Raw genomic sequence first — 16,795 nt, 5'->3', positions numbered from 1 at the left:
GAGACCTTTCTGCGCGAAATCTAATTTTGAAGCAATTCCATGCAGCTGGTCTAGTACGTTTGCCTTCAAAGCGGCCAATCAAAGACAAACCGCGTTTCGGTTGGTTGATAAGGGCAAACCTGCAGAAACACGCACTTCGACGGTTCGAGCGTGCCGATAAGCGGACGTGACTTTTAGATCAGTCGCTTGTTGACAGCCAATACATTGCGGTGGTGTTTTGCGACCGCAGAGTAAAAACAATAAACCTATCCACTGCCCTTCGAAGCTGTAGCCGCAATACAAGAAAGAGTAAAACCTCTTATGCAGTAAACTACAGTGCCTCAAAGGCCACGTTTTACAGTTAAAACCAGGGAATGTAAATCGAGGACCCCTGCATCCCGTTGAGGTGTTGCGAAAAAAAACGAATACAGCCCTCAAAACATAGCTCCTATAGCAGGGTATGGGCAACCTTGGCACGCGTGCCAGGGGTTGCCGACCCCTGTCCTATACCAAAGGAGAAACAATACCCCGTAGGTTTTCGATGACTTAACTATCCGCAAATGCATGGGTATTTTGATTCAAAAACGTTGTTACACATAAGAGAAAGAGCACTTTACGTAGTTGCTGATTTCGACCAGTTATTTGTAATTTGTACGTTCGTCCCACCCAAGTTGATTGGTAAGTGAGGCTGACGTTATTGACCAGTGTGAATCAAGACGTCACAATACACACGGCACAAATCTTGATAAATTGCAGATGAAAGTTACTAATGCTGCAACGTGCGTGAAATTCAAGCAATAAATCAAGGCAAATCCGATTTAACTGACAATTGTGACTCGCGGTGCAGGTGTATAAAAGTTACCAAACTGGCATAGCCCGTATAAAATTATTTCATAAAAAATGCCACAGCAGTTCATAATGAAGGAAGGTATATTAATATCGATGTGTACGTGACTGAATCACAATGCCTCCTATATTTCGGCATAAAGGTTAGGAATTGAAATTTAGCTGCGTATGTTAGTTTTTTATTACAAGTCCTATTTTTTACAACAGTGGTCGGCAACCGCCGGGCCGTGGCCCGGTGCGGGTTCGCGAGGAGTTCGTTACCAGGCCGTCATTTTTTTGTGCATCCCCGCGATGATAAACGAATTTTAGGCGTTTATATTGCTGGATATTTGTAGTTTTTTGAAGGCCGGTCTGTGTTAAAATTTCACTTTCTGAAACGGTCCGGGGCACAAAAAAGGTTGCCGACCCCTGCTTTACAACATACAATGTTCGACTTATAGTTTCGCAATGACATCTTGTGGTGTCACGTTAAACCTTTTGTAAATGAAGCATCGAATACTAATTGTTAACCATCACGCCCGTTTTTGGTGTCGGTTTCATTCAGTAGCAAATGGTGTACCACGACAACACCTCAAAATTTATTTGACAAAATAAGCAACCTTACATCATAAATAGCTTATGCGAAAACGTAATTAGGACATTGTTTGAAATGTTAGCCTTTTAACCCGAAATGTATGCCTTCGGATGTTATGAAATTTGAATTAAACAAGTTGGTCAACTTTAACAACAAAACCTCTATCCAAAAATCGCTATTTTGCAACCATTTGTGCAAGCGGACAAAAAACACTGCAAATATAGTTGGTTGAACCCCTTAAAACTCCAACATTTCAATGTTGGGTCGCTTAATACAAAAGATTGACTAAACACGGGCCATTAACACACGTTGATATACGACCCAAAAGAACATCGATCGCCCTAACCCACCGCAAAATTGTATCAGCACAAAACATCGACAAATAATCTTTTCGGGCTAGCGCCCAATTGGATTTGTGTCAATTGAAATCCCGCACAAACGGCATTCTTTATGCATTTGTACACTTTCAGTACATACTGTCATTATTTTGAGGGTTGATTTGTTCGGTGCTGTGACCTAGACGTCAATGTGAATAATCATATATGTTGGCTCGTACTTTCCGGTCAAATTATTCAAGGGGGAATCAAACAGAATGCAATACTCCATTGTTCACCTCTGGTTGCCAACGCAGCGAAAACTTTAGAAGAGTGACCTTTAACCCTTTACGATTGCACATGCAACATAGTCAATTTAAAAAGGGTATACATCGACAATGATAAGTCGTATGCAAAGTTGCAAAAAGCATAGTAAATGTCAGATAACGAGATTTTGAAGGCCTAGAACACAAGGCACTGAAACAGGCCAACATCAAATTTGTCAAATAAATTTCTACATTTTACAAATGCGGGACGTATTGCAGTTCATACATCATTTATTACTTGAATTCATTTTTTTGTGATTTGCTTTGTTGTTGGTGGTAGATGTTAAGGTAAACACTGGACGGATGCATCACAGTAATATGTTAAACGCATGTATTTTTTTATTGTTTTTTTTGTACTTAGGACTAAGGTAGGCCATGCTGTGAGTGGTGGAGCTGTGGGGCGAAACAAAGCAATGCATACACCACAATTTCATGCCACACAGAAGTATTTAAAAATGTTTGCTGTTCGGTTCGGACATTGTTTAGGGATTTGTTCAATGTTTGGGAAGCATAAATAACTTGTGTTTATCAGCTGGAAAACTTTTCATTAAACATTTTCTAATACCACGGAAACGCCAGGAAACAGAAAATGGAAACATGACAATAATAAATCTCAAATCGATGAACGCTTGAAGCATTTAAAAAAAAGCATGAATATTTATTCATGTTTTGTTATTTTTATTTTTACAATAGATTATTGCCCAGGAAATTTCCTGTTTGATGTCAAGTATTGGTTTACTGAGAAAGTCATTTCTTCTAATCGCGATGTCGTGAACCAAAAATATCTGTTGATTGACTATCTGCTTGTTGCATATAGCTTTGAAATAAGCTACTTACACTGAGCCATAATTAACACTTCACGTGGCCTATGAAAATATGAAAGAAGGTTTATTGTCAAAATTTAAAAAATCCAATTCTAAAAATAAAGATTTCAGATAGACACATGATTTATTTGGAAAGTTGACGTGACTGCCATAGACAAACAATTGTTCAAGTAACATCGATCAGTCAGCTTAATTCGTTTGAAATCTTGTAACTTGTGCGGCTCGACGCGTGGTTAAAAGCGAACGTGACTTACAGCTCGCAATGCGAATGCTTCCACGCAATCCAGGACGAAAATGTCCCGGGAAGAATGATTGGACGGCTCTTCCGCGCAATTATCAGACGAGCTGGATGCCTTTTGGCTTATCGGAACCGGTACTTCACGCTATTACAACAAAGCTCTGGCTAAATCGTTTTCAAGTTTGTAATCGACACAGGAAACTTAAGCAAAACCAAAATCCCATTGCTTAAATGCCTAGGCAAACTGATCGTTATCTGCTTTGGCTTACTTACACCTCATACTCCAATCTGTAATTATGGATCGCGCCAATTGGCATTTTAAACCAGCAGCGTCAAGAAACCTACATCTGTCCTGATTGCTTTCATTGAGTCATAAAGTTCACCGTCTTTTCGGGTTCAAAATTTACCAGCAAAAGGAGCTTGTAAAGTTTTCGTCACGTCCACAGGAAGACTTTGACATTCGATAAATCTGTTGGAGCCACATGAAATATATCTCGGATCACATGAACTGTTCATGAGTGTATAAAGTATCGTATTAACCAAAGGCCACACTACTATTACACAAACAAACTTGCTTAAAAAATATTATTTAAGCCAGGTGCAAAGAAAAGTGACCGAGATATATACAAGACTTTTCTCTTTGTTAACATCATGTATTTTTTTCTTTGATAACATCATGTATTGCCGGTAAAAGATTGAGTTACGTATATGATTGCCGCGATCTTTACTGAGGTGAGCATCGTTTTAAAATAAATCATCTTAATAAAACAGATGTATTTGAATGATGGACGAGGCATAAAAATGGCCAACCTGTCGAACCGCAGAAAAAAACGCCCAACTTCTCTCGAAAGTTCTTTTCTCTGTCCCACCCGGCGTGGTCGTTATAAAAAGCGCGGCGCCATCACCCAACAGTCATAACTCAAAGCAATCAAGCTTTTAATAAGACAAGATTAGCGATCACCAAAATGAGCCAAAGTCACGCCTTGCATGCTGGTGCTAAACTGATCTCGTTGGTGGATACAGTACCCAGAATACAATCGTCGATCTTGGAAAAGGGAAGCAGCGTACTGTCGCAACTTATGTTCAAACCTCCAGTGAAGAAGGTTGCGAAGAACACCGTTCAACACCAACATTCTGTTGTGTGCAGACCTTGCACAGCAGACGATCGGAATGCGATGGTCGATTTCATGACCCGTCAGTTCGTCACTCGCGAACCTTTGATGCAATCAGTACATGCAACCACAAGCAACTCACGGATGTTCGTCGAACATTGCATTGATGTAAGTTAAAAGTTTATGTATATTTCGATTTTTAGGCAAAACGCTTTGATTTATTATTGACTTTAACTAAACATGGAATGATTAGAAGTCCGTAAAACAATTAAAACGCTTCGAAGGAAGACTGCGAAAGGTTACCTACAAATTGTCTCGGCATATAGCATGCATAAAAATAATAACATTCGCAATTAAAGTAAATGACCTTTGGCATAATTTCTAAAGTCTGCGTACACCGAGCGGGTCTTTTTTGTGTTAAATTTAATGCAGGAAGTTGTTCGACTACTCACTTTATGCGTCGATTAAATTTCTCCCAATTTATTCGCAAATAAACAAAGGTCGCTGCCTGCGTCATGTTCGAACTGTAATAACGATTTTTTGTTTGTTTGTAAGAAACATTATTAAGACCAATCTGACAAGGTCATTTTTATTTGGGTTCTAATTGCGTGTGTTTCTGTTTGACAGGAAGCTCTGATACAGGAAGCGTCCTTCATCGCCCGAAACGAAGACACGGGGAAAGTTTTCGGCGTTCGTCTTAATGCCATTGGCCCTTCTAGTGGAATAGAAATGGAAAACGACTTTGGTTTTTATATCAACTTGATACCAAGGGTAAGTTTCCAAACAAAGTCATTGTTATAAATAAAGAAACAAAAACGTTTCGTGGGTGACAGTAACTAAACCCAAACATTTATTACAGTTTCTTCATCACATGGAGAAGGACGTTCCCAAACTTCTCGGCACTGACAGTTTCATGCGCCATGTCGCAATATGTGTTGAGCCCGGCGCTATCCAATGTGGAGTCGCCACAGATCTGATGAAGGCATCGGCAAAACACGCCAAAGTAAATGGACTCAAAAATATGGTTGCCATGTGCAGTTGGAAGCTACCATACAAACTTGCCCAAAAAGTCGGATTCCGCAGTGTTTTGCGGGTCCCTTACGCCGAATACGCGGAGAGTTTGCGATGCGAAGGCGAGAAAGCGATGGAACCATTTCTATCGCTGGCAAAAAGTGAAGGTGTTGCTCACACTATGGTGCGGGATGTTTAAACTATTCGCAGCATATTATTTTTTTAATTTATCAAATGCACTTACTAATAAAGTTATTGTATATTTCGCATTGGATATCGCTATTTCCTTCGTGCAATAATTGCGAATTTTGTTTAGTTCTTCTATTTATATTTATCTAATTTATCTTTTTGTCTATTTATTTATATTTATTATGTGTCATTTTTATGTACAAACGCCTCTAACTCAGGAGTGTACATGTTATTTTCGCCTTTCGTGTGGCCCAAATATGCCAGCCCAAACAACACACCAACCATAAAAGCGGACGAGTCGCGTTTGGAGGTCACTGCAATAATTTGCTCTTATCAGTCGGACAGTTTTCACGTGTCAGGCCACCCCACTCCGCCAGTTCACCCGATATGTTCCCAATTTGTGCTTTGTTGTTTTCGCTGTCAGCTCAAGTTAATTTCCTGCAGCTCGCTCATTGAATGACGTAAGCATAAACACCTGGTGATCACGCGTTCGTTTCCTTGTTTTATCTTTACTTGTGAAGTGCTTCCGAAACTCTTCAATTGCTGTGTACATTACAAATACAAATGGTTGAAGATAGTGAAGATAGCACATAAGACTTTTTGCAGGAGACAGAAAACTTTCCCGTTTAAGATTAGGCAAGAGTTCCATCATTTTACACTGATGGCTATTTTATGCTAGTGAATTTCTCCACACTTTTCATGTAAAATCGCTGATAAAAAGCGGTGAAGAGGAAAAATGTTTAAACTAATACAAAGGCATACAGCGAAACCGTTATTCTGCAAGCCGGAAAAGCCCCAGAATCTATGCGCCAACGAATTATTTTTAAAATTAAAAACATAAAATAATAAAAATGTTGACGTCGTATTGACGTTCGAGAGGAAGTTTTTCACGAACACATTCTGGTAGTAAAGCTCTTTATGCGTCTGTAAAACGTGCCGACAAGCGGAGCCGACATGCTCAGCACAAGGTCTGTGGAAGAAAGTATAAGTGATGTACCGAACCTGATAAAAAAGTTGGCGGGTCGAAACCGAATAGCCATAAGGCCGAACTCAAAATCCCCGTTTGGATGGATGTTTTCAAATGAACCTTGTTTTAAGATGCACTTTGCTCGTGTTTCTCAGATACAACAATAAGTTAACTTATGATGTTTCAATTCAGCGACAATGAAAGCTTAGGCATTAATTTTATACACTATAAAAATTTGCCGAGTTTTTGAAAAAATCGGGGTGAAACCAAAACATCGGCAAAACGGCATCTTTGGCCAAAATGTTTCAGCCAAACGAAACTTCAGCGAATCACTACAGTGAAACTCCTATTCCTTTTTCAGAAACGACGTGATTGGATCGTTGTTCGGAGACTCATACAAATGACCGCATTTTTATGCAGTAGCGGTAACGGCATAGCCCAGTCAAAATTACACTGGTTCCTGATTTTGGCTCTTGTCATCTTATTCTTATGTGGTAAAATCACAGCAAAGTAAAATTAATGATAAGTGTAAATTGAAGGTTACGTAGATAACATTGGATTGGAATTACATGTAAGCAAATCCGATTTGTTAATTTAAATCCACTAACTTTGATTTGCCTTCCACACTTTTGTTGACAAAAACTACTGATTCATTTCTTTGGTGCTGGTATACAATTTATGAACCAAATGTTTACATATTAATCTCACAGTAGTGCAATGTCAAACAAATTTCTTGACATGGACGTCAAACCACACTATTGCAGTTATAACAATATTGTCAACAATTGCCAAACAAGTTTAATCCAAATCCAGAGACTAGGGTTTGGTTTAGGACAGGGGTGCAAAATTTTTTTCGGAATCTGGTAGCGCGCAAAAAATTTTAGTAGCACATACGTTTTTGTGTTTGTGTCTTTTTCCACCCAATGAACAGCCATTTCACTACTAATAGCCGTATCACAGGTTCTTATTTTACAAACGGCCACCAAATGTCTCAAATTGTTTATAACCTAGTGATTTAAAGAATTTTGGTTTATTTCACAATATCCCATTTGCTTGGACCTGAAAGTCTATGCGTAATCCATAGAATGAACAGAACAGCTTGATGATTTGCTTCAATTGTTAATGACGCCACTATCTAAATTGTTAAGTTGTTTGTTGCCTGACATTTGGCATGGTTTGCACACAATACCATACAAAAAGTCTGCCACGTATTGCTACGTCATAATCCATATTGTGACGCTTGCGGTATTTGCTTTTTCGCATTGTTTGTACACAATAGGCATATATATATATATATATGTCTGGCGCATATGTCTACTAGGCTGGTAATACTCTTTTAAGTTCTACAAAATGTGTTTAGAGCAGTTTGAATACATGGGAATGATGTTTAAACAATAAATATACGCACGTGTACCATTTATTGTGACTGACATAATAACCCATAATGTTTCGGGACCCCAAAATTATATTACGCGACCCCAATTTGGCGACCCACAGTTTGAGAAGCCCTGGACTAAAGCACGTTTTACTCGTTTATAAATGTATCGGTATTTGTTCCGATGCCACCTATAAGTATCGGATGAGTATAGCGATAGCATCAGTGTATTAACGGGCTAACCATAAATACAACAACATGTATTGATTTACGTTCATACGAAGATTTGATTCTGAGAATTAATTAAAAAAATATAGACCACCTTTAATTGTGACTACAAACATTAACCAGTTTTACATTTGCCGTTACTAACAAATAATAAATTGATTCTCGCCTCCATAAAAACCATGAAACAATTATAAATGTAACTTAAAATTCAATTAAATGTTAAAAAACTACTTCACACATACTTAAAACAATTGGTTTACCAAGATATATAAATTAAAATCAAAACAGCATTTAGAATCATATTAAGCTGTGTTTGCAGTTTACAGAAGCAAAATAATGTGCAAACTAAACCAGTGATCTGAATTTAGTGTCACTTAATGCATTGTAGACAATGCAAACATGAAAAACTGTGAAGCCAGTAAACGAAACTGGTCAAAAAAGCAACACGCCAAAGAAAATGGCGCCGGATCACAAACGCGCAAAGCTACTTTACTGGTCTGCTCGAGGTATCAATTACTTTACAACAAAAACACCCTCAAATCGGTCATATTCACGCAGGTTCGCCAAAATCTGGGTGCTATTGCAAACTTGCTGTGTTAGTTTAACTTATTTGAATTTAATGTGAACTTATCTTGCCGTTTTTTAGTGAAATTAGCCAAAAATCTGAGGTTTTTTCTGTCTACGCGCAATCTTTTCTCCGGACTTCAACAACCAATTGTGACTACAAACTGCGGTCGCGCACGCAAGTTTATTGGTCGCGCGGCGCGACCGTGCGACCGCTTTTTTGCACCCCTGGTTTAGGACTTAAAAGATATTTTAGGACACTTTTTGAAGCCACCTAAGACTATATAGACTCCCATTTAAATAAACTTCATGTTTTCTACATTACACAAACACCAGGTCAGGGTGTTGGAACAGTAAACAAGTACACAAGCATTGTGTTTGTTAGATTGATACATATAACAGTACTTAAAATGGTATACATATAACAGTAACAGGCAGTGAGAATATTTTAAAGCAAACCACTACCTGTATTTAATCTGTAAATTAACCCATAATAAATATATTGTAATGACAATAATAACTCCGTATATTGTTTTCTGTCAAGTTCTACTTTACTATGTAACCTGTGGTATATGTACTGCAAAGTCATGTACACAAGCTTCATAGTGTTCAAATATTATAGCTCTCAATGTATATAGATCACAAAATACATCATCTAAAAACTCATGGACAAATAATACAAATTAAAAATACATTTTCAGTGCCAAAACAAAGATTTATAAACCTAGAGAAAATGTAAACAAATGAAGTTACAAGACAATATAGCCTATAACAACAAATTATGTTTACGACAGTGGTTCTCAACCAGTGGGCCATGGCCCACTGGTGGGCCATGGAAGCATTTTGATTGGGCCACAGACCAAACAAATAGAAAGCTTTTTTTAAGAATTTACTTTCATTTGTGTCACTACACTCAATTTTACAAGAATAATGGCTAGGGAGGAATTGAGAAGGAATGTTTTTGTTTTGTTTTTGTTCTGAACCTATTTTATAGTTGTTTTCTTTCTATCTTAAAAATTTACTGGGCCACAGAATTTTTTTTGCAATGAATGTGGGCCACGAAAGAAAAAAGGTTGAGAACCACTGGTTTACGATATGCATAATTACCTTTTGTCATTACAAGTCCTCAATCCTGATCCAAAACCTTTTTTAGATAAGGGTGATAATCTCAATTTGCTTGACCTGCTTTGCTGATACATATATATTTTGTGGCAGTTGTCAAGAAACAGCTTCTTTAATCGATTTTAAAGCCCAACAACACTTGCAGCGAAGACGAATTGGAGTCAAGTAGACACAGTCACACAGTTGTTCTTGGACCAATGTTCTTTGACCATTATACTATTACTTCTGTGCTTTGGATTTCGGAAACTGACAATTCCGCGGGAAAACATAGAAATACACAAAACTAAAGTTCTGCCAATGACAATTCCTGCAAAAAACGCCTTGTTGTTTAGTTTGTTTTCCCCTTTTTATTTGATTTGTTTGTATTATTTACAGTTTTAGAATTTAAGGGGGTCAAAAAACTCCTCCAGTCGAAATTATTTACCCAAGCCAAATAGTCACGCAAGAAATTTCGTTGGTTTTGGTTGAGCGCTTGTGACAGAAGAACAAGAAGTCAGAAACGACAGCGGCATTGTTGTCGAATGTTGTCAACTTGTCATTTTATATGTCACTTTTATGTTTTTGTCGTATTAAACTTGGGCGAGGATTATTATTAATCAAAACACAGTTTTTGAACAATAACATTTGAAGTAAATGCAATTATGCATTATGGCAGTCAAACAAACTCTCAAAAGCTTATCAAGTTAACAAGATTCGCTTAATTAAACATGCAAAATGCAAGGACAAACCTCTGTAACTTGTGGGCTGCAGTCAAATATATCCTGGGGTTGACTAGTTTAAATCAAACATTTCCTAGTTTACAGGTCTATAAGTCAAATATTGCATTAAAGCTAAAAGCACATATAGTTTAGGTGATAAACTTGTACACAAGCCTACTTGTGTTTAGCATATGTAATTAAACATACTACACCATGAGCTACAGCAAGTCATACCGAAACTTTCAGCCTGCCAGCTCCGAAACTAATGCACAAGGTCGGTAACAAATTTTATGACATTAAGGCAAAGGTTAAAACACATATTATTGTATAGGGTATAATCGACAAGCCATCGTTGGAAACGTGGGCCCTGGTTTTGGAGGTTCAACAAGCAAGATGGGCACCAAGCGTAAGAAGTTGGTATGTTTATTTCCACACTACAGCCATGTGTTATTTACAAAACTGTTCATTCTTGTGTTTACTTCAAATGGCCCAAAATGTATTCTGGGTTAAAAAGGTTTTTAATTGTTAATAAATGTTTAGGATGACGATGATGATGACTACTTTGATGATGTTGATGCAGAACCAACTGAAAGTGAAATTCTTGCTGCATGTCCATTTCTCAGTGAAGAGGAAAAACAAGTAATGTATTGTAACATGATGATAGTATATGTTAACCATTTTCAATGATTTATTGTAGTGATGGAACGATACCAGGTTTTGAAGTGAGTACTGAGTACGACATGTATATACCTTCGATGTCGAGTACTTAAGTACAGTGTTGTATTCAGGTGTATATCACCGGCTAATATATCTGCCATGGTTGGGGTACAGGCGTGCGCACACACTCAGCATAAAACAGTAATCTCCATACGATAGCGAAAAAAATATGTAACCTGGAGGAACTTTTTTTTCAATTTTATGCTGTCCGAAGCAAATATTGGCATAAAGTTGCCCATTTTCTTATGGTGTAAATCGGCCTTTGGTACTCGCACGTTTGTATCGAAAACTGAGACAAAATATTTCGATACCGAGTACCAGGTACTCGTCCCATCACTAATTTGTTGTTCTGTCTTCTATGAATACAACATAAAATTTGTACCAAAATTTTGTTCTTGTAGCAAATTAATAACAAAGATGATGAAGAAGACCCCCTTGATGCTTTTATGGCAGGAATAGAAAATGAGGTATAACTAATGATGCATCAGTAGCCAAAATAACTGAATAGAAAGATAAATTTTGTTTGTTTAAATGTAAGGTACAAAAACAGACTACTAAAGTGGAGGCTAATGTGGAAAAGGACAGAGGCGTTCGTGATGATTTGGAGGACCTTGATTCAGAAGAACTTTATTTCAAATACATGGAAGAAAACCCCAATGCAGGTTTACAAGCTTAGCATTAAACAGTTGAAAAACCTTGGTTAAAGAAAATACAGCCTTCGTAAACAATTTGGTGCCCACTTTGTAGGAAAAATGTTTCTTGATGACGAGGATCAGGTTGAATATGATGAGGAAGGAAACCCAATACCTGTTGCACCAACCAACAAGCGTCTTATTGACCCACTGCCAGTCATCTACCACTCTGAGATTGAATACAAACCATTTGAAAAAAACTTCTATGTTGAGCATGAAGAAATTCGGCAGCTATCCAACCCACAAGTCATAGAATTAAGACAGAAACTGGGTGTCAAAGTGTCTGGATTTTTTCCACCTAAACCAGTTTCCAGTTTTGGTCACTTTGGATTTGATGCCAAACTGTTGTCTGTAATAAGGTAAAGGAAGGTCTATATTTACAGTCAACAAAACACGACTGAAATTTTAATTTGTGTACTTAGGAAACAAGAATATACCCAACCAACACCTATCCAGGCCCAAGGAATTCCATGTGGTCTTTCAGGAAGAGATGTAATTGGAATTGCCAAAACTGGTTCTGGCAAAACAGCTGCCTTTATTTGGCCATTACTTGTGCATATCATGGATCAACCGAATTTAAAGAAAGGAGATGGACCAATTGGTAGGCAGTTCAAACCACTCTATGTACCACATTGTAAAACTGTTATCTTCAGGTTTAATTGTTGCTCCAACCCGAGAGTTGTGCCAGCAAATTCATGCTGAATGTCGGAGATTCGGTAAAGCTTATGGGATTAACACTGCATGCTGCTTTGGTGGGGGAAATATGTATGAGCAGCAAAAAGCCTTAGCTGAGGGATGTGAGGTAATATCACACTGATTTTAATCATAATAAAATACACTGAGTTACTGGTATTTTTACACATATCTTTTATCAGATTGTTGCTGCAACTCCAGGAAGAATTATTGATCATGTCAAAAAAGGAAACACGAACCTACTTAGAGTCACTTATCTGGTGTTTGATGAAGCAGACAGAATGTTTGAAATGGGTTTTGAGTATCAGGTTAATACTGAGGCTGATTTCGACATCTACTGTGACTTAAATATTTGTGTACTCTTAGTGGGTTGCTTTTAATTGTCATTGATGACAAAGAAAAATTTGTTTTAGTGGAGATCAATTTAAGGAAATTTATTTAAAATGTGCTAATTAGGTGCGCTCCATTGCCAATCAAGTGCGACCAAGCAGGCAAACACTATTATTCAGTGCAACATTTCGCAAACGAATTGAAAGGCTTGCACGGGATATCTTGACTGACCCAGTGCGAATTGTACAGGGTGACATTGGAGAAGCCAACACTGATGTTACACAGGTTGAGTGCTGTTTATCAGATAACATGATATATACCTTTTACTGTTATATAACTCTTAGAAAAAACCTCAATGTTTTGTAGATTGTGGAAGTATTCAAAGCACCAACATTTAAATGGAAGTGGCTTACCAGCAGAATAGTGCCCTTTACAAGTGAAGGCAGTCTTCTTATTTTTGTCACAAAAAAGGTTTGTGCAAACTTCTGTGTTTTATCCCAAAATACAACCAATAATTTTGATACAAATTTCACTAGTACTACTAAAATTTTCTTGCATTTCATTGAAATATGCAAATTGCCAAAACATGTTTTCTTAAATAATTGACAGCACTTTGGGATTGGGCATACAATAAAACAGAATGGCCCATAGATTTTTTCTCAATATTATCAACATGATTTTGTTTTAGGCAAATGCAGAAGAACTTGCAATCAACCTTAAAAATGAAGGATTTGATGTAGCCCTTATTCATGGTGACATGAATCAATTTGACAGAAACACTGTCATAACCAAATTTAAGAAAAATCAGGTTTGAACTTAACTGATATATTCTGATAATCATCACATTGAGCCAAAAAAATAAAACATGTTCCAGGTGGCAACACTTGTAGCCACAGATGTGGCTGCTCGAGGTTTAGACATTCCATCAATTAAAAATGTGATCAACTATGATGTAGCAAGGGATATTGACACTCATACACATAGAATCGGAAGGTAACTGCATTTATGCTTAACTGAGTCCTAACCTATCTGTTGATTTTCCATTTGACGGCATGTTAAGAAAATGTCAAGCAATGGATGGTTTTTTAACTTTGAACATAGCTGTTATATAAAACAAAATAGTGTTTCATTTCAAGCATAATTGATATAATGTCAGACTTGCTTGGTTTACAACAGAACTGGACGTGCTGGTCAAAAAGGCACCGCCTACACTCTGATTACCCAACGTGAAACACAGTTTGCAGGAGATCTTGTGCGGAACATGGAAAGTGCTAATCAAAGAGTTCCTGAGCCCCTAATGCAGCTTGCCCTTCAGAATCAAAAATTTAGAAATTCACGTTATAAGCAAGGACGAGGAAAACAAATCACAAGCTTTCCAGTAAGAGACAGACCAGGACTTGGTGCTGCAAGGTATTATTGTTTCTGTTCGAGTACCAATTCATGAATAATCAATATTGGCACATTTGTACTAAAGACGTTGACCATGACATACTTGTCAAAAATCAGATCTACACCCTAGACTTCTCTCTAACACAAAAATATTCATGCTGCACCTTTTTATTCTGCAGTTCAAATACAGCTTCAGCGTTCCGCCAAGCAACAGCAGGTGTCCTTGGAGGACGAGCATCATCAATTAAAGAGTATTTTAAAAACCAATACAAGTCCAATTTTGTTCAAAGTACAGACTCAAAAAATGCTGAAACATGGAACAGTGGGGATGCATTTAAACATCCTGACAGTAAAAAGAAGAAAAAAAGTAGATGGGATTCATAATTATGTCCATTTATTTTATTTTTAATGTTCCTTCTATTGTTTGTGAATATCCAATACAGTACACTGGTCTTGTACACATCATATTTTAAGAAGAGTGTCAATCAGTGTTCTTGTACATGCCCAAGGCTAAGTGGCACAGATTTGGGTGTGGTATATGTGCATCCTCGCTTAAGTAAAACCGACTCTTGCCTGCATATACTTTATGTTTTTCTGTATGTATTTGGATTATTGGATAAGAAACTGTCCGAGTTGAACTCCATCTCCAGGTGTTGTACAAAACGAAAGTCACTGTTTGTCTATCCGCAGAAAGGTAAACCTTTTTAACAATTGTTCCTGGGACAAATATTGTCATGTATCCAACCAACACAGACAAAAATAGAAAGCCAATTGGCACCGTGTATCCAGTAGGTGCTTGGTACATTTTCCCTAATATGCTTTGGTCATTCTTCATAACTTCAGGATCTTCCTTTGCGAATCGTCTTTTCAAGTATAAGGTGTATACCGCTGCCCCCAACATGGTGGGTACCTGAAAACAATAGTGGTTTTTATACATTTGCTAGTTTTGTTTAAATACATACCATTAACACTTACACCAATCAATGCCGCCAACTTAGCATATGTTATGTCAAATTCCTCATATCTATAGACCACATAACCCTTTTTTGCAGGTGTTCGTGCATTGGTTTGGTGACATCTAATGAATGCATTTTTTTGTAACTTCACATATCTTATGCAGTTTATTGTTGATGTTCTGAAGTTCGCAAAGAACATTATTCATGGAAACATAAAGATTTTATGTTGGCACATAAACTTGTTTGATGAAATTTGCCTAAAACAATACAACACTTATAAAGCATGAACATTAAAAGATAATCAGCGTACTGCTGAACAACATATCTAAAAAATTGATATTGCATACTTGATTAAGATTAAGGCCATAGACCAGTGTTTTTCAACTATTTTAGTGGCATGGAACCACCAAGGTGTTTTGTCAAACTTTGCGGTACTCCTCATAAAACAATTTCAATGAATGTAATAGAAGTAGGCTACATCAAAGAAAAAACATGTATTTGTACTTAACATACCCCAAGCCATAATAAAAGTTGACTTCAATAAAACGATTCACTGAAATGCATTGCCATGTTACTTGAATCAATTGTTTCAACAATTATCTTGCAACTTAGCCAAAATGTATCAAGGCTGTGTTTATTACATCACAATTGAACAATGGTTGGCATGCCCCTAAATAAATTGCTCTAAATATTCTCGCGACCCAAGCATTTTGTTAGCATGTAAGTTTGTGGAAAATACTAAGCAACTAAATATCAATATTAGAACTGCTATTATGCTATTGGGTGCTATTTTCACATAAAACAGTAGGTAAACGAACATATTTATTCTAACAGATGAGAACGGTAGGCTCCATGTTGAGAACACAGCAAATCAATTTGAGGTTTAATTTAAGAGATGGCAAGCCGAGATCGTCCTTTACTTCTAGTCTTGAATTGTATTTGCTTTTAATATAAGATAGTGCAGAAAACGCATGACTGCTTGCACAGGTGCGCTTAACTTATTGCATCGTTACATAGACTGCATGTAATGTAGATGCAATGCTTACATTCATGGGAAACTTTGAAATATTTCTCGACCCAGACTGGAAGGTCTCTCGACCCAAATTTGGGCCGCGACCCATTATTTGCGGTCACCTGAACTAGATTGTATAGGTGAGCATTGCTGTTCGCAACAATGATATTATTATGAATCATTCCGGTTTGAATTGCTACACCAAACTGCTGCAAACCCCTGTGCAGCCTTCAAGTTCACGGAACCCCTGTAAGGGTTGTACCGAACCTTAGGGTTCCGCTGAACCTTGGTTAATGAGCCCTGCCGTAGACCGTGAGAGCTTGTCAATAGCCATGTCTTTCTGTAGTCACTTTACGGTTAGCAGTGTCTTTTTCAATCCATAATCATGATACACCAAAACAACCCATTGGCTTTATAACTAAATAACGAAAGCTAAGCCTATTGCCCTCCACAATCTTGACATTTATAAGTCAGTCCAATCGCCCATAAAATATTTTGTGAAACATTGTGGCTCGAATGGCCGAATCATGCAGAGGAGGTGCACTAGTGCAGTCAGGCATTTTTTATTTGGACTTTTTCCGCATGACGGCGTTGATAGCTATTCAACCATGACTGAGAATCAATTCACAAACTGCTTTC

At 37.5% G+C, this 16,795-nt stretch overlaps 3 protein-coding genes and 1 long non-coding RNA gene across 6 annotated transcripts in view; 2 read left to right on the top strand and 2 right to left on the bottom strand.

Moving 5' to 3' along the window:
• LOC145214587 (enteropeptidase-like) overlaps positions 1 to 9,914 on the bottom strand; it is a 21,025-nt gene extending 11,111 nt beyond the window's left edge. Inside the window, exon 1 of one of the 2 annotated variants that reach the window (XM_080083146.1) lies at positions 9,655 to 9,914. In XM_080083146.1, the coding sequence (XP_079939272.1) occupies positions 9,655 to 9,664 (10 nt within the window). In that variant the 5' untranslated portion in view covers positions 9,665 to 9,914. The remainder of the gene's footprint in view (positions 1 to 9,654) is intronic. The other variant, XM_080083147.1, reaches the window with a different exon arrangement.
• Positions 1 to 14,646, top strand: part of LOC145214586 (ATP-dependent RNA helicase DDX42-like) — a 20,463-nt gene extending 5,817 nt beyond the window's left edge. Inside the window, exons 1-15 of one of the 2 annotated variants that reach the window (XM_080083144.1) lie at positions 10,433 to 10,641; positions 10,699 to 10,784; positions 10,908 to 11,006; positions 11,486 to 11,551; positions 11,623 to 11,746; positions 11,832 to 12,135; positions 12,199 to 12,377; positions 12,430 to 12,578; positions 12,652 to 12,777; positions 12,926 to 13,084; positions 13,166 to 13,270; positions 13,488 to 13,607; positions 13,674 to 13,792; positions 13,976 to 14,209; positions 14,368 to 14,646. In XM_080083144.1, coding sequence (XP_079939270.1) covers positions 10,581 to 10,641; positions 10,699 to 10,784; positions 10,908 to 11,006; positions 11,486 to 11,551; positions 11,623 to 11,746; positions 11,832 to 12,135; positions 12,199 to 12,377; positions 12,430 to 12,578; positions 12,652 to 12,777; positions 12,926 to 13,084; positions 13,166 to 13,270; positions 13,488 to 13,607; positions 13,674 to 13,792; positions 13,976 to 14,209; positions 14,368 to 14,572 — 2,136 coding nt within the window. In that variant the 5' untranslated portion in view covers positions 10,433 to 10,580 and the 3' untranslated portion in view covers positions 14,573 to 14,646. Of the gene's footprint in view, positions 1 to 10,432; positions 10,642 to 10,698; positions 10,785 to 10,907; positions 11,007 to 11,485; positions 11,552 to 11,622; positions 11,747 to 11,831; positions 12,136 to 12,198; positions 12,378 to 12,429; positions 12,579 to 12,651; positions 12,778 to 12,925; positions 13,085 to 13,165; positions 13,271 to 13,487; positions 13,608 to 13,673; positions 13,793 to 13,975; positions 14,210 to 14,367 lie in introns of those variants that run through there. The other variant, XM_080083145.1, reaches the window with a different exon arrangement.
• LOC145214590 (uncharacterized) lies at positions 3,883 to 5,995 on the top strand. The gene is made up of 3 exons (XM_080083152.1): positions 3,883 to 4,381; positions 4,841 to 4,984; positions 5,073 to 5,995. The coding sequence occupies exons 1-3, from the start codon at positions 4,067 to 4,069 to the stop codon at positions 5,421 to 5,423; spliced, it is 810 nt and encodes a 269-aa protein (XP_079939278.1). The 5' UTR covers positions 3,883 to 4,066; the 3' UTR covers positions 5,424 to 5,995.
• On the bottom strand, positions 14,341 to 16,795 carry LOC145214594 (uncharacterized). Its single transcript, XR_013857078.1, has 2 exons — positions 15,164 to 16,795; positions 14,341 to 15,098 (listed from the first exon to the last, which is right to left on the bottom strand). It is a non-coding gene; the product is annotated as an uncharacterized LOC145214594 (long non-coding RNA).

The sequence above is a fragment of the Phallusia mammillata genome, chromosome 2 (genome assembly GCF_965637545.1).
Source record: "Phallusia mammillata chromosome 2, kaPhaMamm4.hap1.1, whole genome shotgun sequence".
NCBI classification, from domain to species: Eukaryota; Metazoa; Chordata; class Ascidiacea; order Phlebobranchia; family Ascidiidae; genus Phallusia; species Phallusia mammillata.
Note: the sequence above shows the minus strand (reverse complement) of the source record. Positions and strands in the feature narration are given on the sequence as shown.

Coding starts and splice junctions, on each gene's coding strand:
- LOC145214590 (XM_080083152.1), top strand. CDS start 4,067: ATGAGCCAAAGTCACGCCTTGCATGCTGGTGCTAAACTGATCTCGTTG. Junction 4,382..4,840: donor TCGTCGAACATTGCATTGAT/GTAAGTTAAAAG, acceptor TCTGTTTGACAG/GAAGCTCTGATACAGGAAGC. Junction 4,985..5,072: donor ATATCAACTTGATACCAAGG/GTAAGTTTCCAA, acceptor CATTTATTACAG/TTTCTTCATCACATGGAGAA.